At 36.9% G+C, this 15,933-nt stretch overlaps 1 protein-coding gene across 1 annotated transcript; it reads left to right on the top strand.

The window, feature by feature from the left end:
• Nucleotides 1-418: 418 nt before the first annotated feature.
• On the top strand, nt 419-14,957 carry palm1b (paralemmin 1b). Its single transcript, XM_056744407.1, has 7 exons — nt 419-811; nt 6,293-6,338; nt 7,278-7,358; nt 12,173-12,294; nt 12,412-12,457; nt 12,562-12,583; nt 13,262-14,957. The coding sequence occupies exons 2-7, from the start codon at nt 6,294-6,296 to the stop codon at nt 13,666-13,668; spliced, it is 723 nt and encodes a 240-aa protein (XP_056600385.1). The 5' UTR covers nt 419-811; nt 6,293; the 3' UTR covers nt 13,669-14,957.
• Nucleotides 14,958-15,933: the final 976 nt, after the last annotated feature.

Raw genomic sequence — 15,933 nt, 5'->3', positions numbered from 1 at the left:
GATTTCAACCATTTACTTATGATTGTCAAGATTTCCAAGAATGTTCTTTACATTATGTATGTTAATGTAAATCAGATGTTTGGGATGTAGGCTAAAATGCAAAACCAATGAACTCTATTAAATACAGCACAGACGTTCCTAAACTTATCCAGCAGCTGCAACAAGTCCATTCTTTGGTTAAAATGTTGCACGGTTTTGTACCACGCGTGCTAATTTTTATCAACACTACAACGTGTGTCAAATAAATCCGAAATGTTGCAGCTGGCATTATCATAAACAAACAAAATGGTATATTTTCTATTTAGCCTACATCGTAAAAAAATGTTTGTGCTGGGCAAAGTCACAGCCCTCGAGTGTGTCCGGAGGGAGGCGTTTCTAAGCATCTCACTCTCACTAACAGGAGATGCCAGACATTGCCTACCCTACAACACAGTCGCGCGGGAAACAAAGGCTAGTATAGACTCAGTCTCGCGCTCCATCCCAACCCATCAAGCCATGTGAGAGAGAGAGAGAGAGAGAGAGAGAGAGAGAGAGAGAGAGAGAGAGAGAGAGATTAGCTGTAAAGGGACGCAGACAGAAATATTCACCGTCGGGTTGAGCGCCGCTCCCCGGAAAACAAGACTACACCTCCCTTCCAGGAGCTGAACGTGCAACCCGGGCGGAGAACAGAATTAATGCCCATCATTACATTGTAGTACCCTAGTCATATTGATTACCTGTATCGTATACGCCTCTGAGCGGGGGTTTGGCTTTTTCTAAGCGGAGGCAAGTGATACATTTCCTATTCAAGGGGAACAGGTCTGGCAACCGAGTGAGTATTTATTTGATTCAAAACAATTGTGATTTTTCTTGTGGTTTTATGACCATTTTTACACTGCTGTAAGCTTGTCATGCCATTGGCGCTTTCAATAGTCCGGTCAATATTCTTAAATATGGAAGACAGGATGTGGTTTTATTAAGACAGCAAGAATAACATAATTGCGCGTAATGGTGTTACAATGTTACAGTTACTTTTCGACAGAGAAAACAGTCGGATAGTATCAGACTTTACGCGCGTTTCGTCTTTCATCAAATATCGCGTAAATCAATCATTTTTATATTCAGTGAAAGGACAACAAGATGCGCTTTGCAGCGCGTCCTCTTCTAACATCAGCATGGGTTTAGTGTTCGGGTGTGGGGAAGAACCACATCTCGTTATATAGTGATGAAACAGGGTGGGATGATCCAATATGGCCGTGCAGACCTGGATTCAACATCAAATGATGCAAAACTCCCTCTTACACAACTGGATATTAATCATTCAGTTTGTAAATCTGAACGAGTTTTTCCGCGCGTAAAGTCAAATATTCTTCGGAGCGTGTCGTGTTGAGCATCACCTCTGATGCGGTTATTCTGTCTCAGATTTGAGCCTCCCCACACCCACATCGTCGATCGTGCGCTCGTTCTCCAGCTGGAAACGCTTTCTTTTCGACAAGGACGATGTGAAAACAAGACCGCAATAGTGGTTACGCGATGCACTGTTCCACGAAGCATTTTTATTACCAGGGTTGCGTAACACAGTTTGTGCTTTTGTAAATACTGTGAAATGCATGTCTCGTGTTTACCTATGGAGGAGAATGACAGGACGAGACAGTTGTGTCAACGCGGTTACATATTCTTGATTTAACAATCAAGTTTGGGCAGGGGTGAACATTTGAGGCACTAGGTCACTGCGGCCACCAAAGCATCACCATTGATGAGCAGACATACAGACTTGCATTATTGACTCGAGGACGAGGTCGCTTTGTGTGACTGATAATTCAATTAGTTCAGGGGTTTCTGGTAACTTTTAGAGAAAATATTATCATTTCAAATACTTGCGTAAACTCGTTGGAGGTTGCCAAAAGTTTACGCATAGGCCTAACCCAGTATGTAGCCCACAATCTTTCTATTAAAAAGATGAATCAGGGTGTTATTATAGCAAAAGTTTTCCTACATATAATATGGTTAAGCAAATAGTTGTATAGAAATATCATGGTTAAACTACACTACTATTGTAAAATCGTGGTTATTTTGGGGTTAATTTTATAAATTAATCATTTTTTGTGTTAACAAACATTTTCTGTTAGGAACTTGACTGCACGTTTTTTTTTTAAATTATTTTTAAATGTCTGTATCTCAATGTCTGGAGTTCATCCATCTTGTTGTTTTGACAAGGTATCAAACATTTTTAAAAGGAATTCTCTATGGTAGATACATTTTTATGGCAATGTGGATACATCATGTATATCTGTATCTTGAAACATTTTACTGGCATGCTTGAATGTGACATTTAACCCAAAGAATTCAAAAATACATACAGTATATGTTGTTGTGATCTTGTGGTCTGTCACTTCACAGTTGTAACAGTCCAGCAAGGGCTCCTGACAGCTGCCCCTAACTGGACAAGGTTAAGAGTTAAAATTAAACAGCTCTGCCACTGATGCTTTAACCCCTCACCTATATATTTCCCTTTCTCTATCAGAGCTCTGTAACAGATAATAGCAGTAGCTTGAGCTGGGACGGGCTCTTCTGATATAGCCCTCTCTGCAGTGCTCACGTCAGCCCTTATGAAAATACCCTAATAGCCGTTAAAATCTTGAGTGCACACTTTGACTACTTTTAAAAACTGACCAAAGGAGATCTTTAGCAATGGATGTCAGTTTAAACATTTTTGAAAGTGGTAATGGAGTAAATTTACTTAGGGTTGATCTTTAAGAACCAGGGTTTCAGCACTAGTGGAGAGAGTCCTTTGAAGCAGTTGGTGAGACCTACATTCTGTATGCTTGAAATGTATGTATGCACCCGTGGTCTGATTTAGGATGTTGGTATCCTTCCTTCCTTTTCTTCTCCCCACACATTGGCGGGAACCTTGCTTATTGCAGATCTCAGAAAAAGGGAGTGTATCTTGGTATCCAGACCAGCTAATCTGGACCTGCTCAAGATCCTCATGTTGAAGTTTCTCAGGTCTCCCTCCCACATTCCTCCCAATCAAATACCACTTTGAATGTAACGGAATGCTTTTCTATCTGTTCGTGAGTTAGTTCGTTAGGGGTTTGGCTTTTATGGTCAAGTTTGATTACACATTTTGTGTCATGTATTAAAAACAATTCATATTAAAAAATCTCAAATGGTTCTTAATTTGTTTGTTTTTTAACTACCACTGAAAAAAGTCTTTAATACGGCTGCATTGTTTTCCTGAGTGCTCTACAATTTCGCAACAAATGAACTGATTTTAGATTTTCAATACGCTTTGTTCAATGTAGCATGCCGTTAAATTGAGTTATATTATCCTACAAGCCATAAAAAATCCAGAGAGAGAAAGTGCTCTCAGGAGAGATTTGCGTCACCATCCTTGTCTCTGAGGAATGAAGATGGGTCTGCATTGTTGTAATTTGTACTAGCTAATGCTTAAATAGGACCTGACATTTTTTTGTCAAAACAAAGCTTAAATTAAATTGAACTTTGGTTTATGTCTAAGGTCTTTGGTTAATGCTTTGGCATGAGTTTAGTGCATTCGGTTCTCTCATCAGCACTCGTGCCATGATTATCTATTGGCTGCTCTTTGTCACTTTTGGCATTTTAAACACTTTTGTTGGCCTATGAGTGATCCTTTGAAAAGGTCACAGTATGGCTTTAGTGTGTTGCCCAGCAGTGGACTAAAGGGGGAAACAAGCTCTAAGATAAGTGCAACTGCACTGGAGACATAACAGATTGGATAAAGATGGCTAGTGTTGTGTTTTTCCTGGACTCCCAAATGCTTTTCCAATGCTGTCAATGAGATGTGGCGAAAGGAAATGGCTGCATGGTGTTGGAACTTTTCAAAGAGTTTCTCATTCTCAAACCACTGATGCAGTGTTGATCTAATTTGCATTTTATTAGAGTTTAAAATCTGGTTATATTTATCCTCAATTAAGCAAACCTTTAAAGGAAGATATTACTGAGCAACCCTAAAACTGTTTTATACATCCATGAAAATAACTTGAAGGTCAGGATCAAATGTGACTGCGGGATTGTTGACATTTAGATAAAAAAAAACGTTAGTTTATAGAAAATTGTTATGCGTGTTTTGTCTATTGTTATCCGTGTATCGTTTGCTTAGTGTTTCTTTCTGTCAGCGTACTTCGTGTTTTGTAAGTTGGCCTTTCTACATGATTCATGACAGTGGGATCTCAAATGCAGCATCATGCATAATGCTTTAAAACCAGGTGTTAATATAAAATGTGTGGTCTCTCTGTTGATTTCGGGTAAGTTTGTGTTTACCAACACAAGTAAATCATTTGCTTTGATTTCATCTCACATGATGGGTTCCATGCTGATTCTTGAGGTCTGATATCAGATGGTAAAAATAAAATATAGAGGAGAGAGATAACATATCAACAAACATTTTACAGTTTGCTCAGTGAGAGAGAGAACATGTGACAGGTTCTTCTCTGGTGGGCCATTGAGATTTCTAATCAGCTGGATGTTTTCCCCTGCAGCTGTTTTTCACCAGAGAAGCTCTTTTTCTTTGGACAAATGCAGAACCATATAAAACAGGCTATGACAAAAGACATCTTTGTGCCAGGTTGGGCTCGGTCTTCCCTTCTTGGCCAACTTCTTATTTCATTGTTGACCTTTTTTTAATCTGTCCCTTTTTATTACTTATTGTTAGTTTTGCTCAATCCTTTCATTGTGTGTTTGCCTCCTTGTCAAAAGACAGATCGATGTAGCAAACAGCTTTAAAACCACTGAACACCGTCATGCTCATGTTGATGTTTGTTTAAGTTTGAATGTTGTTAACAACATGCTCCACCATATTAAAAGTGCAAAGATGACTTTGCGTGCTTTTCCTGGTTCGACATGGCACGATTACAAACTGTTCTCAGCCCGGAATGCGTGCAGAGAAGTTATTTTTGTTGATGCTCCAATCAATACAAATAAATAAAATGCGATATGATACAGCAAATATATCATCTCAAATCAGTATAACTACGTGCGAGCAGAGACGTTATAGCTCAGTCTCTTGTGTTTACATTCTAAGGATTTCCCTTATCAGCTCTGGTGGAAAATTAAACCATTTACGAACCGGCTGGCATGGATCAGCTCGGAGTGGAACGATTAAGCAACAGGAATGATTTGAAATGGTTGAAATTCGCTCTTTGGTTTTTTTTCACAGATCTTAGGTAGCCAAAAATGTGCTTGTTGCATGAAGCAGTTATTTTTCCTTCTTTTCTTCAGTAGAGTTGCTCTTTTCTTTAGGTTTAGCTGACTGTATGTCAGAGTTCTGGAACCAATTTAGGAAGGAATTCAAAGGACTGTTAACAGTCATGAAATTTGCATGCCATTCATAACTTTCCTCTTCTTGCATCTCTGCTGGACCGCTGTGATCAGCTGCGTTCTGGGAACAGATTTGCATTCTGCCAGTGTATAACTTTAGTTTGATTTCTGAAAAGAGTAAAACAGTCAGCCATTTCTCTGATCGATTTCAATCGACTCATATTTTACAAGAGAGAAGCATGTGTAAACATAAATAAGGGTCCATCTATAAAACATATGGAACTGCAAGAGCTGTTATCTTAGAGATTTTGCTTGTGAGGAAGTAGACAAAGCCTCTGTATCTGACACAACAATTCCTCACACAAATCACTGTTTAAAGTTGGATTTTTGTAGTTACTGTGTTAAAGTGTAACAGTGTTACAAGCATAAATGTACATCTAACATATCTCACACTTGGACAATGAACATGGATTGTGATAGACAGGAAATTATTCAAAATCAAAGTTGGTTATTTTTTGGTGTTAAACTGTGAATCAGTAATGATTGAGAGGATTTTTTTTGGTCCAAGTTGTTAAGTTTGTTTTTTGGAAAATACTGCATTTAAGCATAACAAACATGTATTACTTAATTTTTAATAGTAATATGATGTAAAATCAATAATATTTACAGACATCGGCTTCGCTCTACTACGATAAAGATTATACATTATCTAGAAAGTTAGGATGTGTGTGTATTGTAAACTTTAAAAAAAAGTGTATCCAGCCCGCTGTAAAGTTGAAGACAGGATTTATCAATCCAAGAATATCCATTAGTGAATATCCACGATTGAACAGTCTTGGCCCAGAAATACCTGGTACAATATACAGATGGTAATATATGAGCTACATTACCTATATTGTATCCTTTGCAGTGTGCTGGTGGCATTTTCTTTTTACTAAGTTAAATGAAAAGTGATCCTAATTGCTCCATTACTCTTGTTATGGCTTTAATCTAATTCCACTGCTCTTTTCTGCAGGATGTCGGAAGATTTGTCACAGCAAGAGAGACTCCGGGCTATTGCTGTGAGTAAATATAGACGTCAATTATAAAACACACTAGTGTTGAAATGTTTAGGGTCACTTTTTCTTCTTCAAAACTGTAACAATACAAGCATGGAACACAACTATGGAATCTGTGTCAGATGTCTTTAGATCTTAAGGTTTTTATCTCATGAAAAACATTTCAGTCAAGTGACTAAACTTTTGAATGGTAGTTATGTTTGAAAATGTTTAGCATCAGCATTGGGATACAGATAGATGCTCACAGAGGTTTAAGGGATTTAAGTCTTGTGGGATATTTTCTCCCCAGTAACAGTCCCACTACAGTATGTCCATGACCATCTATAATGGCTAATGCATGTTGAGCCATCAGAGCTTAAGCACTTTTGTGCGTTTAATTATTGATGGGACTTCTCACCAGATGAAAGCTGCCTTTAGCTGTATGTTTTGAACCTTTCTCTGAAAAAAGTTACAGAGAGACATGCGATTTCAGCATTATGACATGGTGAGGAAGTGATAGATTCAATAACGACAACAAGCCTAGATGTAGACATACTCTGACTCATGGGATACTGCCATTAGTCAAATTTATAAGCTTGCATTATGTGTGGTATACAAATAAAATTGAAATAATGTCTAGTGGGCAGTTTCTTTAACTACAAAATAAAGGTGCTTAAGAATGTCATAAAAGCAAAAAATTTGTCTGAATGTTTTTATAAAGATCTACACCATCTGAGGATTTTTTCTGTTTCACAAAATATTCTTTGTTGTGAAAAAAGGTTCTTTAGACTTATTGGAAATAAAAATAGTACTTGTATGATATGCTGTGAAGGACTTTTTGTAGATTTTATTTTTAAGTCTGCATATACATGTGTGTTTTGTTAAATAAGATTTCCACAGAGGTTATTTCATGTTCAGAAAAATGTATGTGGATGACTTTGAAACTCTTTCTCTGTCTTTCAGGAGAAAAGAAAGAGGGAGGGTGAGATTGAGAACAAAAGAAGACAACTGGAAGATGACCGCAGGCAACTGCAGCATCTCAAGGTAGTCAAGAAATAATAACTAATAGATAGTGAATGTTTTAAAACACTAAATACTATTCAATTGTAAATATCCTTTATATTAAAAACCCTCGCACCCATATGGGTTCCTCATTGATGTAGCTTCTTTCTTCTGTGTCTGTATTCATTGGCTGTGTCACTATATGTCATTATTTAGACTGCTGGCAGACAAGGGTTAAAGGTCAGAGTGCTTTGGTGCGTCCTGCTTAGGTAATTTACTAACTGTCTATAGTCAGACTTTACATTTCTATTTAAAGGCTTAGTGTTGAAATTCATAATGTGAGATTGATTTTTGGAGAGTTTTGAAGTCGCTGAAAGTGGAGGGGAAGTTTTAACAGCAGTTTCCTGTTTGAAGGGACAGGGGAAAAAATCTGTATCCTCCCTTTAAATAAATTCTGCATTGTTATTGCAAGTGTAGTGGTTTTGCAAATGTTTTGTAACACCCATCTACATTTTCTGGGAATCTTGAAAGTTTTTAATGAGTATTTTAAGTATTTTATTTTATTTGTACTGAAACCCTTGCTGATTGAACGGTCCAGTTTTATACGCATTCCGGTGTTGTAAAAATAACTCTGAAAATAATGACATAAAAAATAGGTTTCCGGGAAAATAACAACCCCCTTATTTACACTCTTTCATGCCATCTTAGGTGCATATGAATTCCTTTCTTTACCCAAAGAAAATTTCGTCACAACGCATATGACAACTAGTCACGAGTAGGATGGGGTATCGTAAGAAATTTTCCTGTTCCGATTCCGGTTACATTTTTGCCAAATGATTCCCGGATAGAATTGCGGTTACATTTAAAATCAATATTTTTTTTTACTATTTCACTTTTTTTTTTAATTGAATGTATTCTTGCTGACTGTAAGGTAGTAAGTAATGTTGAGTAATGCTACTCCATCAATCACATGTGCTTTAAAGTTGATTTACACTACCAATAACATCCAAATAGTCTGATGAGGGCTAAGACATTTGCTCTTTTCCCTAAATTAATGAAATATTAAACAAAATAAAGAAAATTTCGTTTTTAAATGTTAACTGTCATTTGTTGCTTTCCACATTTTTAACATTTAAAATGCCTGAAAATAAGTATTTTCCATCACTTTGTTTATCACTCTTGAAATGACCCGTACACTAAATAATCTAACCCTCCTATGTACATAACAATATCAGTCTACTGGTCCATAAAGGTTGATAGGTAATGTAAATGACAATATCAAAGAAGTATAATGTACATTAGTGGCGGCAGGAGTTGCGCGCTGCCAGTGTGTAGAGTCAAACAAAATAATATGCAGCATAGTTATCAAGGATGTGAGTGCTCATACAGGAAAACGTTGTGTTCGACAAGACGAGGTGTGACGCGTCTGTGGAGTGCACGGACCGTCAACAATGTGACATCACAGATAAGGTGTGATCAGGGATGGAATGTGAAGAAAATCGGCCCAGGTTTTTTGGCCCACAACGGCCCTCCACCATTTCTGGGAGTTGGGTTGCATGGTCGGGTCGGTCCGGAGCGGGGCATTCATACGTGTCTTCTGCATTCCCGTTGTGTCCATTAGCATTTATAATACGTCCGTCTGAGTGGCCCAAGCGTCCGTTCCGGGCCCCAAAAGTGGCGGGCCACCAGTAAAGGTCCCGGAACACCAGATGGCCAGTCCGCTTCTTTGGGCAATGCGTCTGGGATGCACAGTTATGTAAACTGATGTGTTTGCCAGTTAAAGGTGTGGCACGTCTGTGGAGTGCGTGGACAGTTATTGAAAACAATGTTTTCAGTGATTAAAGAAGCGGCGCTGCGTTTCTCTTTGGTTTGTGACATCATTTATGGGAAACGGTGGCACAAGGCTGCTCACAGCGTTTGGCCACACGTCACACCAGAACCATTTTTGGAACCATTCCATTCCATTTTCTACCACTTATCCGAACTACCTCGGGTCACGGGGAGCCTGTGCCTATCTCAGGAGTCAACGGGCATCAAGGCAGGATACACCCTGGATGGAGTGCCAACCCATCGCAGGCATTTTTGGAACCAAAACTTATAAATTGCTCACGGTTCTGGTTCTTTTAAAAAAACAGACCCGGTTCTGGATAAGACCCTAGTCATGAGACACGTCAGAACCAATAAAATTCATTGTGAACCATATTTGAACTTACCACACAAGGCGGTCTGTTAAGTGCTTCAAAACCTTATTCGCTGAATTTACAAAGCCAGGAAATGTATTGTAACCCTGATTTTGGTTTGGCTGAGGAAATAAAGGTCACATACAGTACACCTAGGATGGCATGAGAGTGACTATGAAGTGATTTTCCAGTGAACTATTCTTTAAAAGTGGGTAATATTGTACCTCACTGTTTAAACAACAGGTTGTCCCACTTAAAAGTCTTTGCTTGATTCAATATGGCTGTGTTTGGACATGAACAATGTCACAAGTACCACAGACCTGCCGTGTTTACACTTATTGTAGAGGTCACCTTAACTAAGCTGATCCATTAGATAAACTAAAATATGTGTATTGATATTTTAACTGCATAAATTATTATCATGATGTTTAATCAATCAGGCCAAAATGTAAAAACCTCTTAATTTCTGCAAATCCCAAATATCCCAAGCGTGCTGCAGCGATTGAGTGATCAAGAAAAGCTTGCCTCCGTGCCTGTTCTCAGCTACCAAATATCCGGCAAGGCAATTGTTTCCCTTTTGTTATCTGTCACGACGTGATATTTTTTGTTTGTTAGTTTCATACCTGCCATTGTTTTAGGGCATAAGGGATTCTGCTCTATTGGGAACAATGGATCAAGCCCTGTTTCCTACCGAGTGAGACTCAGATCCTTTGTCCTCCCCTCTGTGCTGTGATTGTATTGCATGTGCTTGTGGATGGGTGTGAACATGTGGTGATGTCAGTATATCTGTCAGGATGCCAGAATTTGCAGTCACAAAGGGTGGTGGGGCTGAAGTATGAGGAAAAAAACAGAGGGCCGACTTGGCCTGTTGGGAATATTGCTATTACTGTGGGTTACAAGATATAAATCAAAGCATAGTAACTTCTCGTTCATTGGTATTGATAAATATGTTTAATACTGATCCAGACTTTTTATGTTTATAAGTTGAAAGTCTGGTTAAGAAGACTGAATAGGAGACAGTGTTTTGGCAAAAAATACATTTTAAGGAAGCAGAATTAACTGCAAGTTCTGCAGAATGTGATTGTTTGCGTCAGTCTTCACGGTGCATTTGACTGTTAAATTAAACACTCTTTTTAGATTACATTTTGTATTTTTCCTCTTACATTGATGAGAGGGATATTGTTTCCTTTTCAGTATATTTGATTGATTCTATTTAATATCCAATTAGCAGATGCTTATAATATTTGCAAAGGCTTTCCTTGGACATAAATGATTTGCCCTGTTAAACAGTTATGAGGTCTGAGGTCAAATACACACAGTATCTTATCCAACTCTTCCAAAACTAAATTAAGCTTTAAAAATAATTTAAATATGTATAATCATGTTTTCCACTTACACGCATGTCAAATGTAATTAATTGTATTAAACTTGTACTGTACGAGTAGAGCATTGCATTAATCTGTGTAAGCGGTGTTTTCTCGTGAGGCTCTGATTTTGTAGTCGTGTTCCTTAAACATGGTCAAAAACATCTGTAAAACATTCATTTGTTCTTAAAAGGTAATGAAGTTTAGGTAGGGCAAAATAAGTTGGAGCCAAAAAATACTTTAGGTCTCAAAGTTCAAATAAATCAGTCTTGATTTAATTAAAGTTGACGGTTGTTTGCCTCCAAAGCAAGTTCTATCCTCATTTTTCATTTTTAAGCACTTTATGAACAACACAACAGGTGTTGTTAAGCGCTGTGGTATTTCTTATCCTTGCTGTCCTATGTGCACTGTTTGTTTTATCTACAGGATGCCTAGAAAAGCCTCTTCTGACAGCCAGTCTAGAATAGAAACAGCTTTGTTGGCAGTAGTAGCTGGCAGCAGGGTTTGTTTGGAATGCCAAACTAGTTTATTTTGAATAAAGTTACACATACGTCTTCAATTACTGATTCTCTCAACAGTGTCCAGCGTCACCTTACATCAGCACTTTCTTCTCATATTTAGTTTAGATACTTATTTTACAAAAAAATATCTTGCACATAATAGGTATAATTTTGTTGCTGTGCTTGAGTTTACTATTCTTGTCTCATTCGATACTCAATCCCTCATTCATGTAATGCTGTATACCTCAAAATTATTCTCATCCCTCGAATCATATTCATTTCATTCATCACAAAATATTTTTTTACCGAATGCACATATCCAAGGTGCTTAAGTGAAACAAGCCTCAGTCAAGTCCCACTCATACTGGTACTCAGCATATCTGCCACGTGTCGGGCACAGATGTCAAAACTCTCTGTGTCAGCAGCGGTGCATCTTCTAGTTTCTTCATATTGCCAATTTCACCCTGCTTTCTGATTCCTACAAACAAGGACTAGAGGCTTTGGCAGGAAATCCTTTTTCAGCTGGCGCCTGCTCCTCTCTCCAGCATGTGCATAGTATGCATTAGCAGCAATGAAGAATGCCCTAAAGTGAAAAACTAATGGCAGCTAATGGTCATGTGCTACACTAACCCTAATGGTGCAGACAACCAAGGAGATTTGTCTACGTCAGCACAGCTGACATTATCTAATTTTTCAAGAGCACATTTTGTCAATATGCAATTACGGAGCATCGTTTTACGTTTGTGTTTTATATGTTAAGATAATATAATATTTCAACTGTCGTTTAAGTGATGTTAACTCTCCTTTGACAGTCGAAAGCCCTAAGAGAGCGGTGGCTTTTGGACGGAGCGCCATCCAGTGGAGAGGATGAGGCACAAAAACAATTACAGGAGGATGAAGCCAAAACCAAACTTTTGGAGGAGACCATCCTCAGGTTAGGGCTCATCTAGAATTTTTTAACAATGCATTCATTTGTACCAATAATGAAAAGAATCACGCATGTATCATAAATTTCATCATTGGCTGACAAAACTTTTCTTTGAATAAACAGATTAGAACAAGAGATCGATGAGCTTGAGACGGCTGGCAATGAAAATGTAAGATTTCGCTTCAGTTGTCTTATATCTATCTGCTCACATTTATTACATTTAGTGAAGAATTTAATACCCAATAATATTACATCATATGTCTTCTCTGCTAGGCACCTGATGGCAAAGTAAAGGGTGAGTGTGACAATATATTTAATGTAAAGTATTATTTTAGTGTGTTTTGTTTTGTTTTGCATGCTAATTCAAGCACTGCCTTAATCAACAAAAATGTATAAGAAAAATGTAAATCTATCCAACCTCACTAGTTTACTAGAATGCTGTCTATATTAAATTGCTAAGCAGTTTCACTGTAAACAAGCAAAACCTGACAAAGATAACCCATAATATTTTTATCCATTTAAAGTCAACACTCTGGAAAAAAAACCTGTTTGGTTATAAATTAGCCTAAAATGCCGGGTTGTTTTAACCCATTGTTGAGTTATTATATATTTGTAGAATATAAAAAATGTCCTGGTTTAATTCAACCCAACAGTTGGGTTTGTCCATTTTTGATACAATATTGGTTTGAAATAAACACATTGTTTAAAAAGGTTGGGTTAATTTGAATCCAGCATATGGAAAAAAGCAATTAACCCCATCTATTGGATTAAAATAACCAACATGGTCTATATTTGACCTGTTAATGGGTTAATATAACAACCCAGCATAGGTTAATCTGCAACCCAACAGTTGGGTTTGTTTCTTTTCATGGATTTTAATAACCCAGCATTTTTCACTGGTTGTTCACATTTGGTCAGAGTCAAACAGCAGTGTGAGTTAAATATTTTTTTCTGTTTCGTTCATCTATTGCAGCAGTTGAAAATGGCCTACAGCAGCCTAGCCCAAATTCAGATCAAAACACCAAGAAACAGATCACAGGCATTGAGGCCAAACTCCAGTGCACCAATCCTGATGTAGCCATTGAGAATGCCAGCGCAGAGCACCCCGTCACCATGGTGTTTATGGGCTACAAGAATGTAGAGGATGAGGCAGAGACCAAGAAAGCATTAGGCATGGAGGAAACAGTGAAAGCTGAATTTGTGGTCATTGAGGATGGAGAGAGCAAAGGAGGAAATGAGGGGGCCAAGGATGACCAGGCTCCGCCCAACGGCAGCACCTCCAGTCCTGACAAAGCTCAGGATGATGCAAAGAAAGAGGAATCAAAAGAAGAAGGCAATTCAAAAGAAAAGCAGAGGTGCAAGTGCTGCACAATCATGTGAGTCTGGCCGCTCACACTGAAGTTCAGACTCGTGGAAAACTGACACCCTGATCATAACGCAACCAGGATTAAGTATACCCTGTATGCTTATAATTAACTTTTGTTGTCAAGTATGTATTTCTTTTTTATTTTTATTAATATTTTTCTATATTTCTGTCTTGACATTTATATATCTATATATACATATATTTTCATTATGTAAACTTATGAAGTCCAGTATTTTGCTTGTTGAAGAACAGAAAATGAGGACCACAACAGACTCCACTTTGAGCAACGACGTGGTTATAAAACATTTCTGTGGCCCTCATCCGATATACATCTCGATATATGAACATTTAGCTATTTACTGTATCTCCTGTATGCATTTGTGTTTTCAAGATATTAGTTTATTACTCAAAAGAAATGACTATATTGAAATTATGATGTTATGATGCATTTTAATATATATTTGGAACCTCTTGTTTTGATTTAGTTTTGCCAAATCATCTCAGATCACTGTGAACACTGGTACATAGAGTGTAGTCTTTGTCCACAATAGTACATTCTGCATTACTCATTAGGCCATTATCTATGTAAATATAATCCAGTTATTTATGAATGTTCATGATAAAATACATTTAATCATGTTGTTTAAATTAGATGGCTATATCTACCCCAGATCCCCACTATTAACACAGCAGCTTTCTGCTTTACAAGTAAAAACTTTTTAGGCCAAACGCCATTTACAAGATTTACAGTCCATTAAAAAATATAACTGATAATATAAAGCTATGTGTTTTTATGGGACATAATTTAGAAGAAATTAGCATGTGTGTAATAGCATTTTTACAGTGTATTTACACTTTGAAAAGACACATTTCTAATATTGACAGAAAACTGTAAAAGATTATTGTGTTTTTATTGTATTTTGTGTTCTCCGTTACTAGCTTGTTGCTGTAAATTGATCCGCCCTCATGTAAAAAGTGTTCAACATCATTTTAAATGGTTGCAGTTCATCCAAAATAATCACGTATGAGTTTTAACTAAAATCAAATAGCTGTCATCATATCTGGGGTCTAAAACATGTTTCACATTCCACATATGTCACAAGTCCAACAGCTTTGTAAATGTAGTATTGCTGTCTTTCTGATAATGCAATTTAATGAATTATTTCAATTTGTGTAAGACATTATGTGTTGTGGATATCATATAATGTCATGAGTTATAGGTGCTTTATTGGTATGCCCAATTGCCTGTTATGGTCCAAGTGTTTAAATCAGGAACAATGACAATAAACAAAAAAATGTTTATTTACAATTATGTATTTGTAATTCTTTTGTAATTATATGTACCCCAAGTGCAAAGTTTCATTTTGTTAGATTTACTAGCAAAACAATCATAACCAATCAGAATCAAATAAGCTTTATTCGCTAAATGTTCAAACACACAAGCAAGTTGTTCTGGTTACACGAGTAATAGAATAGAATATAAAATAAATATGATATAAAAATAATATACAAAGGTGCATTCAGTGTTGGCTAAGTTACTCTGAAAAAGTTATTAATTACTAGTCACTAATTACATATTCAATAGTGTAATTAGATTACTGTACAAATTACTTCCTTCAAAAAGTATTTAATTACTTATTACTAATTACTTTATTAGTAATGTCTCTCCATCAACCTTGATTAGAATTGAATCAAGGATTGACATGAAACACCTTATTGAATTAATTAAAATAAATAACTACATGAATTATTCTTATTGTCTGATCAAAGTATACAAATGTGAGAAGGATACGTTAAAGCATTCATTTTAAAGTTAGACTTATAATTTTGATGTCATTTCAACTATTGAATATATTACACAGTATTTAGATCAATTACATCACAAGCAACTGTAATTAAATTACAGAATAAAATAAGAGTAACCCCTACTTCACTTTTTCAAGGCAAAAGTAATTAGATCACAGTAACTAATTACTTAGTAACTAGTTACACCCAACACTGGGTGCAGTTTAGTTATGTGCAAGTGCGCCTACAGTAAGAACTGTACATTACAATTGTGTACTGTACATTTAATAACCACAAAAAATATATAATCATATGTATTTACATAAAGTATAAAGATATTGTACTTATCAACTAGAAGGTTATGGTGGACATTGGAGTATATGTGGGTCTCCCGCTTCAGGTCCTGTGAGATGGTGAGATGGTTAGTGCCCAGGAACCTGAATGACTCCATAGCTGTCATGGTGAGGGAAGTAAGTGATGGAGGGTTCCTCCTA

This window comes from Triplophysa dalaica, chromosome 3, assembly GCF_015846415.1.
Source record: "Triplophysa dalaica isolate WHDGS20190420 chromosome 3, ASM1584641v1, whole genome shotgun sequence".
Classification (NCBI taxonomy): domain Eukaryota; kingdom Metazoa; phylum Chordata; class Actinopteri; order Cypriniformes; family Nemacheilidae; genus Triplophysa; species Triplophysa dalaica.
Note: the sequence above shows the minus strand (reverse complement) of the source record. Positions and strands in the feature narration are given on the sequence as shown.